Source organism: Chaetodon trifascialis, chromosome 10 (genome assembly GCF_039877785.1).
Source record: "Chaetodon trifascialis isolate fChaTrf1 chromosome 10, fChaTrf1.hap1, whole genome shotgun sequence".
Classification (NCBI taxonomy): Eukaryota; Metazoa; Chordata; class Actinopteri; order Chaetodontiformes; family Chaetodontidae; genus Chaetodon; species Chaetodon trifascialis.
Genome location: NC_092065.1, coordinates 20,079,283 through 20,097,883, shown reverse-complemented (window position 1 = coordinate 20,097,883; position 18,601 = coordinate 20,079,283). Strand labels below are relative to the sequence as shown.

Below are 18,601 nucleotides of genomic sequence, written 5' to 3'. Positions count from 1 at the left end.
ATGAAAGCACACACACCACCAAATTTAGGTGATTTTCAAGTTTATAGATATCAATATTTTATTCAAAATTTGACCTTATGTGCTCATAAAAGTTTTTGAACCAATTCAATTATCCCACTACTGTTCTATCACACACATTAAAAAGGCATCTCTTTTCTTCTGACATACAGATCATCATATAAATATGTAAAAAAAAAAATGCTCAAATTTGATAATCCATTAATCATTTTAGACATTTTTTAAGTACCCATGACTTGGTTCCAGAGTCCTCAGTTATCACATATTTAATGTGATAAACTGATCCTCCAGGTATTTCTTCAAAGCCACAGGTAAATCCCTAACTGTCACCAAAGCAATGTATTCATGAATTACAAAAACACATTGAACACAGACAAGTGGCATATTGACCCTTTTTACTCCAGTCTGTGGAGGCAACAAATACAGATGAAAACACACTTCCAAATGACATTTGAGTGACAGGAGCAGACAAATGTAATCACAACTTCAAGTCTCAACAATGCACATTATTTGAAAAATGTTGGCAAAGGTAAATATGGCCACTGACCGAGTAACTCTGACAGAGCAATGCAAGTTTCAGAAAGACGACCAGAGTAGAAAAACTGGAACAGTGTCAAGGCAACATATGAATTTCTGATTTTTTTGTACTTGATTTTCAAAACAGGAAATCCCACTCCAGTACACTGATTTAAGGCACTGTCATTTTGCTAGCTGTGCCTCATTAGTGTAACACTTTTCCAATAGAAATCACACAGAGGACGACTGGTCAAAAGTTTTGCCACATATGCATACAACTGGATTTCTGTACCAACAATCCCTACAATACTCATTTCCGCAATACCTGCAGAGAACCAGAGGCTTTCTGCAGCACGGCCTTCCACAGGAGCACACTCCCAGTGGCTTGATCTTGTGGTGAATTTGGCAGAAGTCTTTTTCTCTGCAGGAGTCAGAGTGGAAGACACTGCAGCTGAGACATAGGATCTGAGGGTCCAGCTGGGCGAGGTCACAGCACTCGTGGTAGGTGATTGGATGAATAGATGTAATGATTGATTTAGGGTCATCGTCCAGGCCTAAGGAGGACAGGGCTGCAGTGGCGGGAACGGGCGATGCACTCCTACCACTCACTCTGAGGCCTCTTTCCTGTGGTGACACTGCTCTCAATTCTTCGGCCATGCTGTCGTGTAATACCAAATGGTGGCTCGCCCTGTAGCACTGCTGAAGCAAGGCACACGTGATGTCGTGCATGGCGTTGCATTGAATACAGAGTTTGACACAAAGATGAGGAGATTGGAGACAGCTGCAAAAGTGGTTGGCTTCAGCCTCACTCTTGCAAAGGCCCATTGCTTCTACCTGCGAACTGCGTAACTGCGAGTCCGCCTTGTCAGACTCTTCGCAGGGACGTCTGTCTTTCTTCATGCTGGCTGAGGAGCTTCTGGTAGTGTCTGCCTCCAGCGGAGACGTCTTGGTCAGCTGGCAGTTGAGCGTAGAGATCCGCATGTCCTCTCGGAAGGACAGAGAGGTGGATGAGGGGGACGAGGGAGTCACTCGGTTGTTGTGCGTTTTGACGGCAGGGGGTGATGCAACGCTTTGAGTCACCCAGGTTAATGAGCGGGGACTCTCGTCATCATTGACAACCGTCCCCCTCTGCCCCCCATTAACCTGCTCGTCTGTGTACAGATCCTCCTCCACGTCTCCGTCAAACGGTTTCATCAGCGGCTGGGTGACTTCCAGCATCTTCTTGGTGTTGTCGAGGGCGACCTGTTAAGATTAATGACAATGAATTCCTCAACAGTTCAAATTCACTCACCACCATTAGATCAAGTTGACGCTTTGTTCAGTGCGTCTCAAACATTCTGGGATTATTCGAGGTATGGAACGATGGCAATGAGTGTCACTTAGGGCTGAGTATTTCAAACAACACCCAGGCAGAGGCCAGAGGCATCTTAGCAAGATACAGAATCCTTTAAAGGTGATGTCACCAAGATTTCTGTCTGAAATAAACATACTTTATGAGCCCATTGATAAGACAAATACAATATTAGCAGCTCTATTCAGTAAATCTGACTCTCAGGTTTGGATGGAACTGTATTGTCTTTTACTGGCTTCTGTTTTTAATTTTCCTTTAATTGTATTTTATTTTTATTTTTCTATTCTCTTCTACTCTCTTTCTTTCTTTCTTTCTTTGAAATGTGTGATTTTAATGTAATTTTATGCTTCTGTAAAGCACTTTGAATTGCCTAGTGTATGAATTGTGCTATACAAATAAATTTGCCTTGCCTTGCCTTGCCTTGTATTGGGTGCCAAACTGCAGCGAGGGATTTGTGATAGATGATGCATTCCTGCAGTCTACTACATCAAAGATCCCCTCTCAGAAGGTTGTGCAAGCAGATTTTCCTTACTTGAAATTGTCTTTGCCCGTCTGTGTGGTGTTTTGGTGCCCAGCACAAAGCGCATGATGCACAGGTGGCTATGGATGTGCAAGTGCTTCCCAAAAAATATGAGTCCAATTGGCCAGATGGTGGACTGGTTGATTGGTTTGCCAAATGCCAGGCACACATACCTGTAGACTGTTTCCTTTCTGCCGCTCCCTCACCACACTCAGCTCCCACTGGGCCTCACCAACGTGCTTCCCCAGAGCTGTGAGAAGGAGGCGACACTCACAGCGGGCAAGAAAGAAGGCACAAGACAAGCGGAGGAGGTCGTCCAGAGAGGCAGGACTGACTCTGGGTCCCTGGAGACGAAGCTGCTCGTGCCGAGACGAGCTGGGCTGGTACCCGAGCAGGCCGAACAGCTTCTCGATCTGTGGCATCGACAGCACTGGTTTGATGTAGTGGGTGAACATACCGGAATACATCTGGGAGGCAAAAAAGAAGAAAATGAAAACCAATAAAGCAAAAATTGAGAAATATATCAGGTTTTTACCGATATATATATCTAAAGGTGAGATAAATAAAGATGATAATAATAAACGTCTCCGGCTTTGTCAGCTAACCTTGACGACTTTGTACTCCTCCCTCCAGGGCCCGAGGTAGAGGTTCAAGGCCGCTTGCTCCACAACCTCGAAAGCCTTAGCCAGGCCTTGAAGGCCTCCTCTGGCCTTGACTCGCCCGGCGCTGGCCGCTGCTGTCGACGCTGCCGCTTTGAGCGACTCCTCCATCACCCTCAGCGGATCCAGACCCAGGCAGTGCGTCTCCTGAGCATCTGCGTCCCTCAGCAGCCCCTCCACCTGCTTCCACAGCTCCTCATCTCGACACACCAGGTTGGAGCCTCGTCCCACGATCTGCTGCTCCAGACTGCGATCATAGGCGACCACCAGATCTGTGGCCTTCTGCCTGGAGGCACTCATCTCTTTCATTCAGCTGAGAGGGAGACAAACAGGGCACTGAGACGAAGGGTGGAACTATGGCACTTGTCCTCCCTTGATAATATATACTGTATGTACAGAGTGAATATTTAATCTATTTCTGTATGGCACAGCTCTCCCTCTTAAGTAGATCCATCTTTTCTTAAATAAAAAGTCAGTGGGAAACTTAGATTTAAATAACATTTGGACTAATTTTCCAGCAACAGGAAAAATACAATGTACCTAAAGATATACATAGATGTACTACACAACTGAGGAAACTGTGAACACTGGAAATATTACGTATTATTTCCTTTAGCTACTCCAAATAGTACATACATGACGTTCGCATACATTTATAACCGAAAGTGAAACTTGTGACACCTTGGCCTAACTGAAAGAGAAAAGTAAGGTCACACACTTCTGTCGTAATGAACACACCGACGAGTTGACCGTAACATTAAAGGTGCCATCAGTCATAAAGTGCCTGCTCGTGTGTGAACACATCTGTGACAGAAAGCGACGGTCCTCTGCAACTCCCTGTGACGTTAGCATTAGCTTAACCCGTTTCCTCAACGACTAGCTAGTTTTGCTAGTTTGTCTGTAACTTTCATTTCGATATGTTTTAATTACGAGAACTTCACACCCAGCGTCGCATTAATATGTGCTCATTAAAACCTTCCTTGCTTTAAAAAACAAAAAAAAAACTTCGGCGAATGTGTTATAAAATACCCCTCAGTAAGTTTTCTGAAATGTGGTCGCCGGTCTTCAATTCGGTTAACATACATAACACCAACGAAAGAAGAGCCAATTTTCAGAACTGGCCCAGGCTGCTCTTCACCGCCAGCCACAGTGCGGAAAGACCCAGGAAGTAACGGTTGATTTCCTCAGAAAAGTTAGAATTTCGAGGGTGATGAAGAGTTTCGTGTTGTCTTGGACATACGCCGATTTGAAGGGCGACTCTCATTGATTAGGAAAACGTTGTAATTCGCGGTTTAGCAGACACGATCGTTTACCAACATGAAAGGTAGTTTTAAATTAGTAGAATTATGAATGAGGAAATGACTTGTGTCAGAGCTAAGCTAACGTTACCTCGTAGCTACAGCTGAGAGTTTGATCAAAATATACAGACACACAAACTCACCTGTGTCCGGCACTTACTCTGATGTTTGTCAACGAATCGCGTAAAACATTTCCGGCCACACAGTCGTCGCCGTGCAGCTGATTGTTGCTTGATTGTTCAGAGTAAAGTAAACATTGTCACGTGGCACGGATTTTCCCAGCTCCAGACGGGTGCGCGTGGTAGGGGTACCGGGGCGGACCGCGCAAGAGGAGTCCTGCAGTGGACAGAAGACCTCAAACTCAAAATGCTGCATCAAGGCTACAAAGAAAACCTGAGGAAGAAAAAATAGACAGAAACTATAAACGGTGTCAAGAAATTAATCGAAAAATGTCCTTTTTACCTGTGTTGAGTTTAGCCGACATATATTCTCGAAAGCGTTCATCCACTAGAGGGCAGCATTTGATCATTGAGCGCTCTACTTCAACCGCTTCCATGAACCAATAGCCTTGTCTAAGTCGTTAGGTTTAATCATTGAGTAAACACGCGCACATGCACACGGTTCTGGGGTGAGCCTCTGCTGCTGACCTGCGGGCGTGGCTTCAGTGACACTGGTCGAAGGGCGGAACTGTGGCCCCTGAGTTTAGTTTAAATCATCCTGGGTTGGCCAAGATGCTCCGCACAAGTCAGCAGCTTCACTTCCAGCGTACTCAAGGTGTCATCCTCCATCCTTCAGCGGGCCTGTGCAGCTGCAGCCAGCATGTCAAACTCGGACAGGGTTGTGTTAGCTCTGGGAGGAGCGGGGACAGTGGGCTCTGGGATTGTTAAAGCACTGCTGGACAAAGGTAAGCTGGCCAGGGGCCACTTGGGGCCCCAAAGAAAACTCTTGTGTTGGGCTAAGCGCACACTTAGAGGAAATATTCTTGGTGAACTCTTTGAAGCAGAGGGACATATTGCATTTTCCACGTTAACGCTGATATCCACATTAATGTGGACGCTGTTTAAGCAGTTTTACGCACAGGTGTCTGTCGGTTCGCGGGGTTTATGGAGTGAATTCCATAACGTTAAACTGCAGAGCAAACATTTTATGAGTGTTTTATGTCTATTTTAGTGCTTCATGAGTACTTTCTGGCTTTGAATTGTGAAATGACTGGTTATTAATCCGGCGTTGAGAGTGCGTCTGCGTGCGTAACTTTGTCAATTTTCGCGTTTATCTCCAAGCGTCTCACTGACAGATCTAATAATCAGCTATTTGCCAGAGTCGTATAACACTGTGCTGTATATTCTGGTCTGTAATGTTCCGGTTGGGATGTTACTTCCTGCAGGAAAACATTTAAAGCGCATCAGAATTGGTTTTGGCTGCGTGTTCAGCGATCCAACAACTGGTCAGAGCACAATACTCGTGGGCAATCATTATTCAGAATAGTGTGAAATAAAAGATTTGATGGAGCGCAGATTGTTCACAAGTTTAATTGAATCTCTAGTCAATGTGATAATTAGAAGAGCTAATTTCATGTTGAATCACAGAGATACAATTCTGAACAATAGGCGACTTGGATGTGCCATTTATGGCGCAGTCATTACAACGCTTCTTGGATTTGAATTCATGTCTTTCAATATGAGCAAGATGTGTCTTCAGAGAATCCTTTGGACAACAGTTACAGAGCATGTATGAGACATGTTCATGCTGTGTGGACAACATGATTTGAAACACTGAGGATACATTTAATAGGAACATTGGTAGATAATAAGTATCTTTCACAGCAAAACACTGACCTTTGAAAAGTGTAAACACCCGTGTTTTTAACGTGTGCTGTGAGTTGATTATCACTTGTGCATTTTGATTTAATGATATTTGGAATTTTTGTTGCTTTGATCAACAAGTCCCATACGCACTGACATAAACTGATGTCAGCTCTGGTGTCAGACTCTGCACTACATCCTGTGAACATCTTTTTAAAAAGTGATATTTTTAAGTTTGAGGTGGTGGAGTGTCATTTCAGTTTTGATTGCTGAAATCTATTTGGGCAATCTGTTGTGCTCTGCTGCCTCTGCACTCTGAACCAGTGATGGAGGCAGTGCAGGACGCTGTGATGAGAGTACTCTGACTTTGGATTTGATTGCATGTGTAGCTTTGAACAGAGCAGAAATTTACCATCTGCTGCTCTGTCACATATATCTTTCTGATGACCTTGATAAACAGATTAAGACAACGCCGGCATATTAGTGAATGTTCATTTTCATGTGAGAGGGATTAGTCATACTGTATATGTGTTAAAGGGGCTGGTTTTGTTTGTCTGGACTGCAGATTAATGTAGTGATGTGTGCTGTCTATGTGGTGTGGGGGTGTGTGTAAACAAATCTGTTTACATTGTGGGAACTCTCCTTCCTTATGGGGACAAAACGCAAGTCCCCATAACATAAGCCATTGAATATTATGGTTTGGAGAGTAGTGGCTATGCTCAGGGTAAGTCTCAAAGGAATTAATGGAAGTCAATGTAATGTCCTCTGAAGTGATGGAAGCACAACTCTGTGTGTGTGTGTGTGTGTGTGTGTGTGTGTGTGTGTGTGTGTGTGTGTGTGTGTGTGTGTGTGTGTGTGTGTGTGTAGGTTTCAGAGTTGCAGTGATCTCCAGGGACAGCAGCCGTCTGGAGAGACTCCGATCATTCGTCTCTCCCACCACAAAGGATAACCTCACCACTATAGTCGGCAATGTGGGTAAGTCGGGTTTCTACTTGACAGTTTCCCTCTATTTGAAGCTCCAGTGTCTCCTCAAGCTCTTCTAATAAAGGCGTGGATACAGTGGGAGGTTCTATTAGTCTCAGTGAGAGGCTTTTCTATTTCATGCTGCCCATGTAGGAAACTCTACTGGGTGTGGCTACATACAGTACCATTAGATTAGATTACTTTATTTATACCCGGACGTAGATTTGGTGTACAGATAAGTGAGATGGCTTTCTCCACACACGAGAGACACAGCGCACATACACATAATAGTACATATAATAAAATAAATGATACACATAATAAAACAAAATTACAGCAGCAGTGAAAGGGAAAGCGCAAGTCATGCATCCTATTGAATGACAGGAATTAGAAGAGGCGGGAGCAGTTGTCATTATTTCAATTCCATGGCTGCTTTGAAAAGAATTCCTAACACCCTCTAAAGGTTGTGTTCATTGCGCCAATACAATCCAATTGTACAAAAAATAAAAAAAAGAAGATACTGGGTGTATAATTTCAAATTTGTCCAAAATTTCTATGGACCATCCTCCAAATTATACTGGCAAAAGACAGCAGCTTCAAGCAAAAGCTATCAGTACCTTTAAAACCTCATATTAGTCTAACCATAGTCATAGATATTGGTCGAAAATGCTGGTTTGAGAGTTTTCCTGCCCCCCTCCTGAATTTTTCTCTCTGTTCCAGGGTCAGAGGAGGGAGCAGAGCAGGCAAAGCAGGCCCTGCTGAAGGCAGTGGGGAAGGTGACGGACATCATCTCCTCTCTGGGCTTCAGTTGGTGGCAGGGGGGACCTCCTCACACCCAGTCTCTGAAAGACCTGCACTGGGTGAGCAGACACACGCATAAAGTAGACATCGGTTAGACCAGTAATCACTTTTAATAGTTATAGTGGTGGCAGTAATGGGCACCATCAGAGTAGTTTTAGTTTTAGCTGTGGTAAGCAGGTCCTGGTTGTCCGCAGAGAATCTCCTGTCACATCATGTCTGAACGTTGTTGCAGGGGCTTTTCCTCCGTTACAAGAATGAGATTCTGATTCTTGTCTGATTGTTTCATATCTCATCTCCCATCAACTCTCCAGGTAATTGAGACATTACTCTTCAGTACGTTTGTAGCATGGAAGGCCTTCTTCCCCTTGGTGAGGGATGACCCCAACTGTACCTATACCTTCATAACAGGTGACTCCTTCAGCCATTTATTTCTACTAATTACTCAGCCTCTGTCAGAAATGTATGTAATGTGGTGTGGGAGGTGCTTGTCTGCATGTGAGTAACACTGAGAGTATAGAGCTGACATGCTGTTCGGTTTCAACAGTATTGTGCAGTGAGTTTTTCGGAGCTTCTTCACTGAAAGGGGATGACTGCTGCTGCTGGAAATGAGGTTAATGAGAACGGTGAGACTCAATCAAAAAAGTAAAAGCTGAGGGCCGAAAAACCAAAACAATGAGCGGAAAGATGCTAAATAGTGCAGTAGTAATTGCCGTAATAATTCTACTCCTTTCACATGACACTAAATCACTTGATCCATCATTAGTATAAAAATCTTGACAATGACAGCTTTAATATATAAGCATATTAAAGTTTGTCTAATTATCATTATTATTATTATTATTATTATTATTAGTAGTAGTAGTAGTAGTAGTAGTAGTAGTAGTAGTAGTAGTATATATGCATATGTATCTATGTATATATACAATATATGTAATGTATGTAACATTATGTGTGTGTGTGTGTGTGTGTGTGTGTGTGTGTGTGTGTGTGTGTGTGTGTGTGTATATATATATATATTTTCCTATTCTAATTTTATTCCTCTAAGGAGCACCTGTAACAAAAACAATTTCCCTTCGGGGATCAATAAAGTATTTCTGATTCTGATTAAAAATAAGAAAAAGATAAGGATGAAAATAGAAGCATTAAAGGTCTCCAAACTCTCTTTTTTCTTAAATACAATGGCCGTCAGCAATCCGACACTTAATAGGGGAGAATACAGAAAGTATTTCGCCTTGTGTGCAAACTCTACTAATCGGCACCTCTGAAGCAAATGAGCCTAACTGAGTCTCCCAATTTCCAGATGGACACAGATATACATATAGCAACATAAATTACAGCCAGTTTGTTTACCATTTTCCCCAAAAAATAAAAAAATAAAAAAAGGACAAGAGTGTTTCATAGTTTGTGAAGAAGATTTCTTTAAATTGTCTGTTGCAGTCTATAGTCACCTCAACTGCTCCTCAACAGCACCTAGCTGCAATGAAAAAGCAGTAACAAGTGACTGCTAGTGTGTGTTTATATACTTCTATGCCCTCTGCTGCTCTGCGCTACAGGAGGAGCAGGGGAGAAGTTGCTGATGCCTGGTACAGGCTTCCTGACAGTGGGAGCTGCCAGCACCCTGGCCTTCTGCCAGGTACTACGAGAGGAGTACCCCGAGATGCCCTGCAAACTCAACCAGGTGAGACTTTAATGGGATTACACAGCAAGACTTAACAAAGAACTGAAGCTGATAGAGGATTTCTACCTGGCCTCAGTCTCATAGCCTCAGACCTGTTCCTTTAGTTCTACCCAGCTCAGCCTGGTAGAGATCTGTGCTCATCTAGTTCATTCTGGTTTAGAACAGGAGCAGCTAAAGACTGGGAAAGTTATGGAATGCTTCAGAAACACCTGTTTGGAACATTCCACAGGTGAACAGGTTCATTGGTAACAGGTGATAGTATCAAGAACTGTTGATACTAAACACAGTGAATCTGCAAATGATTACATTGTGTTTTAATGTAAGTTTTACACAGCATGCCAACTTTTTTGGAATAGGAGTTGAAGATTTCAGGTGTGGTCACTTTCATATATAGTTTAGATAATTTGGATAACCGGTTGACTTGTCTACAACCTGTCAGATCAGTGAAACCAGTGTAGTCAGTCTGACTAAACTGGTTTCCTGTTGGATAACTATTTTTGTAATGTTACTGTTTCCCCACCTCTCAGCATTTTCTTTTTCTAATTTGTTATTGGCCAAAACTTCAGAAATAATACTAAAGTTAAAATTAACCTGAATGATTTCTTATTGTTATTTAAGGTACAACACCTTGTGCAAGAATCACTGTTAAAGTGTTTTCTGAGCAGAGGTCAGACTCACACAGTGGCACTCAAAGCAGATGAACTGATGAAGAACCAGTCACTACTTCTGCAGCTCCATGGCATCCTTCATTCTTTCCATTCACTTGTCTCTCCTTCCATCCTTCATGTCATTCTTTCCTTTTGGCTTTCTAACCTTCTCTTGCATGTGTCCTACCTCCTCTCTCAATCTCTGTCTTCCTTTATTGATTGGTCCTGGCAGGTGAAGATCGACACAGGTGTAGGCACTCCAGAGCGCATGGCACCTGGTTACCTGAACCACCTGGACCTGGGTGAGGCTGTTGCCACCCTTGTGGAAAGACGAAACACCTCTCACACCGTCTTCACCGTCAACTGCCCTGCAGACCTAAAAACTGTCCTTCTGGAGAGGAACCTTTAGACTTGGAAACCTTCCTCCAGCCTTACCTTGTTGTCACATGGACACATCTATACTTCTGCTCCTACTGTTACTGAACACTCCAGAAACACATTTATAGTGTCTTTGGTTCATTTGTTTCCTTCTCCCGCAACTCTGAACCCCATCCATGCACCACTTCATGTGAACTGGCTGTTGTTTCATCTAATACTGTATATTCTGCTTTCTGTTTTCAGATTATTAACTAATGTTTTCTCTGCATGTGCTGTTGTGTGATTGTCTGTTTAAACAAAAAAAAACACAGAGGATTTGTAATTCTCATTTTCTCATTATTGCCTGCTTCTGTCTAAATATCACACAGTTCTGTCTTCTACATCACTGGAAAGACATGATACCCAATATAACACAACAATTTGTCTGTGGATCTGCTAAATATAATTGGTATAAATGAAACTGCTGGACAGAGCAGGTGAAGATTGGTGGCAGAGGGAGGAATTTTTGAGTGAGCCAAAATCCCCACTGACATTTTGACAACTGGTCATATGTATCGACAAACCTGGACTTAAAGGTACCCTGTGGAAATATGGAGTCATGCTTTGATGAGTAGATGCCTGTTTTGTTCCATATTAGCATACACAAGAGGACAAATGTGCAACATTTATGCTATTCCACTGATTGACAGTTGGTGGCGGTAGTTGTCAAAAAATGTAGCAGTGTGAAAAATGAGCAAAAAGCAAAGAAGAAGAAGAAGAAGAGCGCTAGCTAGCAAACATTTTCTGTATGTAAATAATTCAGGTTTTTGAGACTTTGATGAAAATTGACTTTGCAAATGTGTAATGAAGTGCCATTAAACCTCTGGTGAGGCCTCAAGGAAGCACTGAACGTATGCGTAACTGTGTTTGCAAGACAACTCCATAGGGTACCTTTAACATCCTGACCTAAAGTTTAAATGTGCAACACGGTTGAAGAGTGGATACAATGCAGCTCTTTACAGTTGACCAATGACCTGAGATGTTTAGGACTTTGAGACACCAGAAATGTAGCTGGTAGGGAACTTATGTGTTGCAGTCTTGAAAAGACTTGAGATGTTGAGGACCTGACATAGTAGGAAACAGACATTCACAATCGTCTGTGTTGGGGACACTGAAATGTTAGGGAAATGATGTGAGGTAAAAGCAGGAGAAGTGAATTCATTCCACATCCTGTTATCCTTTTGGGTTTCAGTATGCTTGAAACAAATTCGCAAGATATGTCACCTGACACAACTAAAGAGAAATGTGTTCATACAAAAAGCCTGCCATCATATTCTCCACTGGCTGCATCCCACAGCCTCCCAGTCTCTCTACAAGAACTCTGTAGCTTAGCTCTGTAGTAGATCTTTGTAGTCTCAACGTAACTGAACTCAAAAAATTGGGATGACTGTTCACAGTCTCAGTGAAGACATTTGTGGTGCTGCGCTTGGTTGTACATGTAAAATGTGACAGAAGTCGTCGAGTAAAGAATGAAAAAGAGAGCTTCAGAGAAAAGTTCAAATCCTGTGTTCTTTTGTCACCTCTGCACACGTTCATACAACATGTCAAAATAGATGTGCAAAAGAATTATAAAAGAGAGTTCAGCTCTTTGCACTCACCTCGCCAACCACTGTTTAAAGTGGCTGTAATTGTAAGATTGTCAGTTTTGAAAAGTTCTAAAAAAACACAGCGCTCAAAATTAAGATGTCAGATAGGTGTGGGGGAAGTTACACGACCATACAACACTTTGTTTGAAGCATACTGGCCTCTTAGGGATGAAGACCATGGCTCTGAATAGTAAGTCTCATTGGCATAGTGTGATTATGAAAATGTCAGAACCTGACTGATTATGGCTGATGTGGATACAAAGGTTAACCAGGCTCGGCCCATTTTAGCCCCTTTGTAGAGCCTTGATCATGTCAAAATTTAAGCTTAAATGTGCAGTGTTTTGCTTACAAATAAACAATAAACAAGATATGTTCTACATTATGGATCCTGTGTATTTATTTCAGTATTTACCAGGAAAATTTGTCTTTTTAGCAATGTCAAGGACAAAGTTACATGTCTATATGGGGACATTGCAGCGCTCAAACAAAATTAATGTAATAATACACAGCAAGTACTAGAAGTTGCTCTTTGAGGTGGGCTGGATTTGACACACTGACACACCCGTAGCGTGACTCTGTCCTGTTCACAAGGACAAGCACTGGCCCCCTATAGGCCCTTTCATGTTCAATGCATTATTTGGGCCAGCATGTCCCTTAGATAAACTGAACAGAAGTTTGGAGGCCACAGCAGACTGCATTATCAGAGAGGGCATTGTTGTCTTGTATACTGTCCTGGTGACATACAGGCTGCATGCTTCCTCAACAATAATGCAAATTTGTCATGCAAATAAAGATGTGTGCTAAAGCTCTGAGTTACCTTTGATCCCTAGGTACAAGGATAACTGGCACTGGATTGGAAAAATGAGTGAAGAAAGAGAGAGTAATTGTTGTGGGGGGGTATTCGGTCACAGTTTTGCTTTGAACTTGTCGGCTGACAGCTCAATTAGGCCAAATTATAATTAAAGGGCAACTAAGAGGCCATTGGGCCCCACTTTCTTTTCCTCTTCAGCTCCTCCTTTCTCTCCCTCCCTTTCTATCTGTCTGAAAAGGGCAGAAAAGGTCAAACACACCCACACAAACGGCCATGTTCACTCTCTGACCGTGACTCATCTCATTCTAATAGGAAAAGAAAACTGGCTTTTGTTTAAGAGGCCACAGTCCTCTAAACAAGACTCAATAGACTAAAGATCACTCAGGGAAATGTGGGTGAAGAGATTAAAGGAAAAGAGTGATAGTTGGGTGTAACACTGGATTTGATGTAGGAGCAGGAGAGCAGTACACAAAAAAGTACTGTGGTGGAATTGTGATTTTTCTTCGCTATGAACCATCTAGAGTTGTCAGTCTGTCTGCCACTTTGACTGAAATATCTCGTGTTTTACATGAACTTTGTTGATCCTTTGTTGACTTTTTTTCTAGTGCCACCATAATGTTGATTTTTTTCAATTCAATTGTTGATCAGAGTGCTATGCAATGTAACAAAACCATTCCTTTTAAATCAATCATATTAGATCTTATGTTAACAAATAAGCTACTTCAGTACACCACTGATGCAGTTTTTGCTCAAGACATCAGCGTCCACTGTCCAATTGCGTTACAATCGCGAAATATTGTCAGTCTAGAAAAACCACCCGACTAAATAATCTATATATATGACCTTGAAAAGTTTTTTCACCTAGCAGTGAATTATTTTTATTAAATTTTTAACAACATATCTAATCAACGTGCTCCCCATACAGATTCTAAAGTAAAACTCTGTTCTAATCCTTGGTTCTCCCCAAATATTTCCAAAGCTCTTACTGTCAGAGACGTAGCACGGAAGCCAGCCAAAACTACCATTGAGCCGACTGACAGGCACCAGCAGAATTAACTGTCTCAGACTTACTTACTTACAACACTAGTCAGCTTTCACCCATTCACACACACAGCTGTTCACTGGTGGCTATGTGCCACCTGCTAATTATGAACAGTAAACCATGCACAGTTACACATCGATAACACAGCATCAGGAGCAATTTCGGCTTCAGTATCTTGCTCAAGGATACTTCGATATCTAGACTGCAGGAGCCAGGGACCAAACCACTGACCTTCTGATCATTGGACGATCACTCTATAAATTTAAACACTATCATCTCCGCCACCCACATGGCAATGTACATTTTTATGCAGATGACACTGTGTTACTGGCTCATCTCTTACTCTGGCCGTTGCGAATCTACTGTCTGCTTCTGATACATTTCAGATCTCAGATCAAACATAAGCTTGTTTTAAATTCTGACAAAATGAAGTGTATGCTATTCTCTATGTCACCTAAGAGCATCCTGCCTACTGCTCGTATCCAAACCCTTTAGGGCTCTGAAATTGAAACAGCTGAAAGTTCCAAATACTAATTTTTGTGTGGGGACATAACAGGTTTTTATTCTAGTTGAGAGACCGTTGTAAAAGCTACAATTCTGTCTGCACTTGATTATGGTGACATGGTAGATATGCATGCTTCTCCCTTCACCTTAAAGCCTCTTGACTCCATATATCAGTGTTCTTCATCACAGGTGGTACATTTCTCACTATATTGCATTGTATACAAAAAGGTGGGATGATCCTCTTTAACAAACAGAAAGGAGCAGCATGTTACTTCTGTCCTCTGGCTGCAGTTAGACAGTAGATACAATGTCAGATCTCCAGGAATTTTAATATTAGCTGTAACTCTTGTTTACACTGAACTTAGCAAAATGTTGCATACAAATGGAATTAGCTCCAAAAAAAAAAGTTACATTGTCTTATTTCTTTTTGACATTTGAACAGATTGTGCTTACTTAAAAATTTATAATGTCTGTCATGAAGAGTGTGTGTCCATGCTTTATATGTTTCATTTTTTTTAACACAAATCCTGATCTCAGTGAGACTACCTGTTTAAATAAAGGACTGGGATAACTGGGATTGCACAGACACAGATCAGAGTGAACACATGGACAATACTTTTGACAAACTGATTGAAGAGACAGCCGGTGAAGAGGGATGAAGATGTCTGTTGATGGTTTAGTCCTGCCTTGTACCTGATGAGAACAAGGAGATGATGACAATGAGGGAAGAAGAGCAGCTCAGTTGAGAGGTGGGTGTCAAATTCATCCTCTGCTTTTGATTAAAAACTGGAGTGGCTGAGACGAGGGGGATTAAGAGTTTGAACCAGATGGAAAAACGAGCCTTGATCTTGGCAGTACGGCGCTCTGCCTTTCGTGAGAGAGCAGCGAGACCTCACCAAAGCAGTGTTGCAGCTTTCAGTTTCTGAAAAAGCCACACACCACATTTTGACTCGAGACACCACAGGACGCAGTCACACAGGCCGACTGACAGACGCTAGTTTACTTAGAGAGGCAAAACAACAATGAAGGCAGGAGAATGTGTGTGTGTGTGTGTGCTTGTGTGTGTGGTCCCCAGTGAGATATCACCTTTCCCAGGCTTGGAGAGTCACTAGGAGTCACGGTATTGTGGAAAAGGGGGACATCTATTTAATAACAGCTGCCTTCATGCTTGTTGCATTGGAAATTATTGATGTAGGCTTACACACTCCAGAGGCTTGTGTCACATCAGTGGCCAGCGTTGAGGTCAGGGAACCGTGGAGTCAGAACGCTCAAGTCACGCTATCTCCGCCAGGGTGTGTCCCACCACACTAACACGAGACACAATGACTGACACTGCAGTAAAACTCACTCATAAACAGAGACGTATGGCAGCATGTCACACAGAGAAACTCAATTATAAACTAATTGGTTCAAAATGTGGTTTTGTAAAGTGGGTTTGGGCCAAAGTGTGACAACAGTTCATGCCGGTTCTTCTTCTCAGTCATGGCTTACAGAGGCATTTGAACACAACAGTGCCATTGTTAATATTATGAGTTGACACCTACACTTCTCTTACTTTGACAAGTCGAGATGTAAAAAAGGTCTACTGAGTGCTGATAGCTGGTGATGTTCAGCCTTAAAAGCAGTTTCCACCTGTGACATCATGCACCTCATTGATGCAACTGACCAATCAGTGCACACGCCTGCCGTTTATTAGCAGAGTTATAGACCCTTGTCATGAATCTGGACTTTAGATTTTCAAGGATTGTCTTCATGTTGACATTGAATAAATCTATCAACATGATATATTACTTGACATCGTGAGAGTTGAGCTAGCACTATGCACTTCTAGGAAAAGTATGACACTTTTCAAACTGCACTGTATGCTGGTGGTTTAAACTCGAAGCAGGAGGTGGTGACCCCACTGACCTGGAATGGACCCGAGGAACTCTGAAACTGTGGTTCAGTTGCTAGAGGGCCGATGAGGTAAGTGAACTGGAAAGGGACACGAGGAACACACAGCGAGACAGAAAAGAACATTCATGGAGAGAAAGAGCAAGAGGAGGATGACATGCTGGGTGGCGCTGTGATTGATTCACAGTGGCATGTTGTTTTTTCTTCTGCTGCTATTCAGCCATGTGCCCATCACAGCTTCCTGCATCATCCAGGCATCATCCTCACACAGACACCCTAACAAGTGACAGCCGAGTAAAAAAAAACGAAAACAAAGAGAAACATGTCACATCAGGTGCTGTTAGCACTGAGCGTCAAGAAGCGGGAGTGTTTTCTTTTCTAAAAGTTGTCTCTGGTGTACATTTAGGGGGCCTGTCTGGTGAACGTGGTAAGATACAAGTGATGTCAGGTGTGCTCTTGGTGGGGTTCTCCTCCATGGGCATACAAGACACTTTTCAGTGATAATCATGTCCCTACCTCTTGAAAAGCAGCTTTTAGATTTTCAAATGACAATTTCCCATTTTAATGTCAAAGCAATGTTCTGAAATCATGTGTCTTTCCACAGACTGAGTTTTTGCCTTTTTGCTCACAAAGGCTTGGTTCTCTTTTAGTGTACGCTTTTTGTTGTTGTAATTAAATCAAGAGCTCGTACTGATTTCTCAGTAGTCTGCATCTTCTCTTCTAAAATCAAAATGACATCAGCGCTCTCTCATCATAAATCTAAGGAAGCTGCCATTTGTATCTGAAAATGACTTCACCATAAAATGTCTTTGTCATGACTGTGAGCAAGATGCACTTCTGCAGGTGTGGACTAAAGGACTTTCCAGTTCCAGATTTGGTTTAAAACAGCCTCAAAGAGGCAAAAAAAAAAAAAAAAAAAATCCAGATTCATGTCACATCAACAACCCAACCATCGATGTTAGTGCAGCCAGGTACGTCACAGAGAGCCTGAGTATGTTGAACTAGTTTCTTGATACAGACCTGACGGACACATTAAACAATTTAAACATTTCTCTGCTCTTTTTATTGATCCATTCCTTTAAACAGACGTTCATCATTCTAACATTCCCAACCTCTCACAGTAGCACTGTTTAATAATGAAATTACACATTCAGTTTTCAAAAGCTATGCAAAATGTACAATAAATCATTTACGTGAACGTAGTGGCTTAATCCACTTATATCACAGCAACCTGCCATTTTTTATTAGAATTACATAAACATTTATTACATAGACATAAATCTGTTTTGGTGTTAATGTCACAAAATGTAGGTAGTGGTATCAAAAACAGTTCTTAAGACATCTTTTCACATCTTTTGGACACACACAAAATAAAAATTAAATAGTTCAAGCAAGCAAAGAAAGCAAAATTAATAAAAGGACAATTTCTAAAACTAATTTCTCTGTCTGAAAGTGACAGTGGAGTCAGTCTGCTTTAGGTGTCTCAAAACACAATCCAAACAATACTTTTTGCATATATTAGCCCATTTATGACACCTGAAGTATAATCTAAGTCACTGCCCATCATCTACTGACGCACACCAGTATTAAAAATGTTTTTACACTTCCATCTTCCAGGAGCTGCTGGTTTCCATTCATTCCAGTGCATTACAAAAACAGACTCAAAGACTGCTAGACATTAAGACATTAAGCAGTTGAGCTTTCAACTGCAGCCATGACGCAACTGGCAGGTTGATTTGGAAGCCGTGCTAAAATGAATGGAAACCAATGGCTGCCTGGAAGGGAAGAATGCACGCTAAACTTAAAAGAAAAAAAAAAAACCAGCATGCTTTAGAAAATGGTCACTCAAATAAACATGATGTGTAGATAACTAAAAAAAAAATGCAAAAAAACCCCCCCAAAACCTTTCAGGTGAACATCCACTCTGATCCCTGCATGTATTCAAAACCAAACAGCCTGAAGGGCTTCTTACAAACGCATTTTAAAATGTCAAATATCAGTAAGGAACTGTCCAGTCATGCCAAATCAACATGATCCCTTTAATACCATACATTTCATTTTTACAAAGCACCACAAACTCTACCGCTGGATAATC

General features: G+C 42.0%; 2 protein-coding genes across 2 annotated transcripts; one reads left to right on the top strand and one right to left on the bottom strand.

The window, feature by feature from the left end:
- Window positions 1–26: 26 nt before the first annotated feature.
- Window positions 27–4,671, bottom strand: spata2l (spermatogenesis associated 2-like). Its single transcript, XM_070972370.1, has 4 exons — window positions 4,506–4,671; window positions 3,011–3,377; window positions 2,579–2,872; window positions 27–1,776 (listed from the first exon to the last, which is right to left on the bottom strand). The coding sequence occupies exons 2-4, from the start codon at window positions 3,371–3,373 to the stop codon at window positions 766–768; spliced, it is 1,668 nt and encodes a 555-aa protein (XP_070828471.1). The 5' UTR covers window positions 3,374–3,377; window positions 4,506–4,671; the 3' UTR covers window positions 27–765.
- A 411-nt stretch (window positions 4,672–5,082) lies between these two features.
- LOC139338176 (peroxisomal trans-2-enoyl-CoA reductase) lies at window positions 5,083–11,702 on the top strand. Its single transcript, XM_070973132.1, has 6 exons — window positions 5,083–5,266; window positions 7,032–7,139; window positions 7,848–7,987; window positions 8,240–8,336; window positions 9,482–9,606; window positions 10,486–11,702. Exons 1-6 carry the CDS (start codon window positions 5,182–5,184, stop codon window positions 10,660–10,662), a joined length of 732 nt encoding a protein of 243 aa, XP_070829233.1. The 5' UTR covers window positions 5,083–5,181; the 3' UTR covers window positions 10,663–11,702.
- Window positions 11,703–18,601: the final 6,899 nt, after the last annotated feature.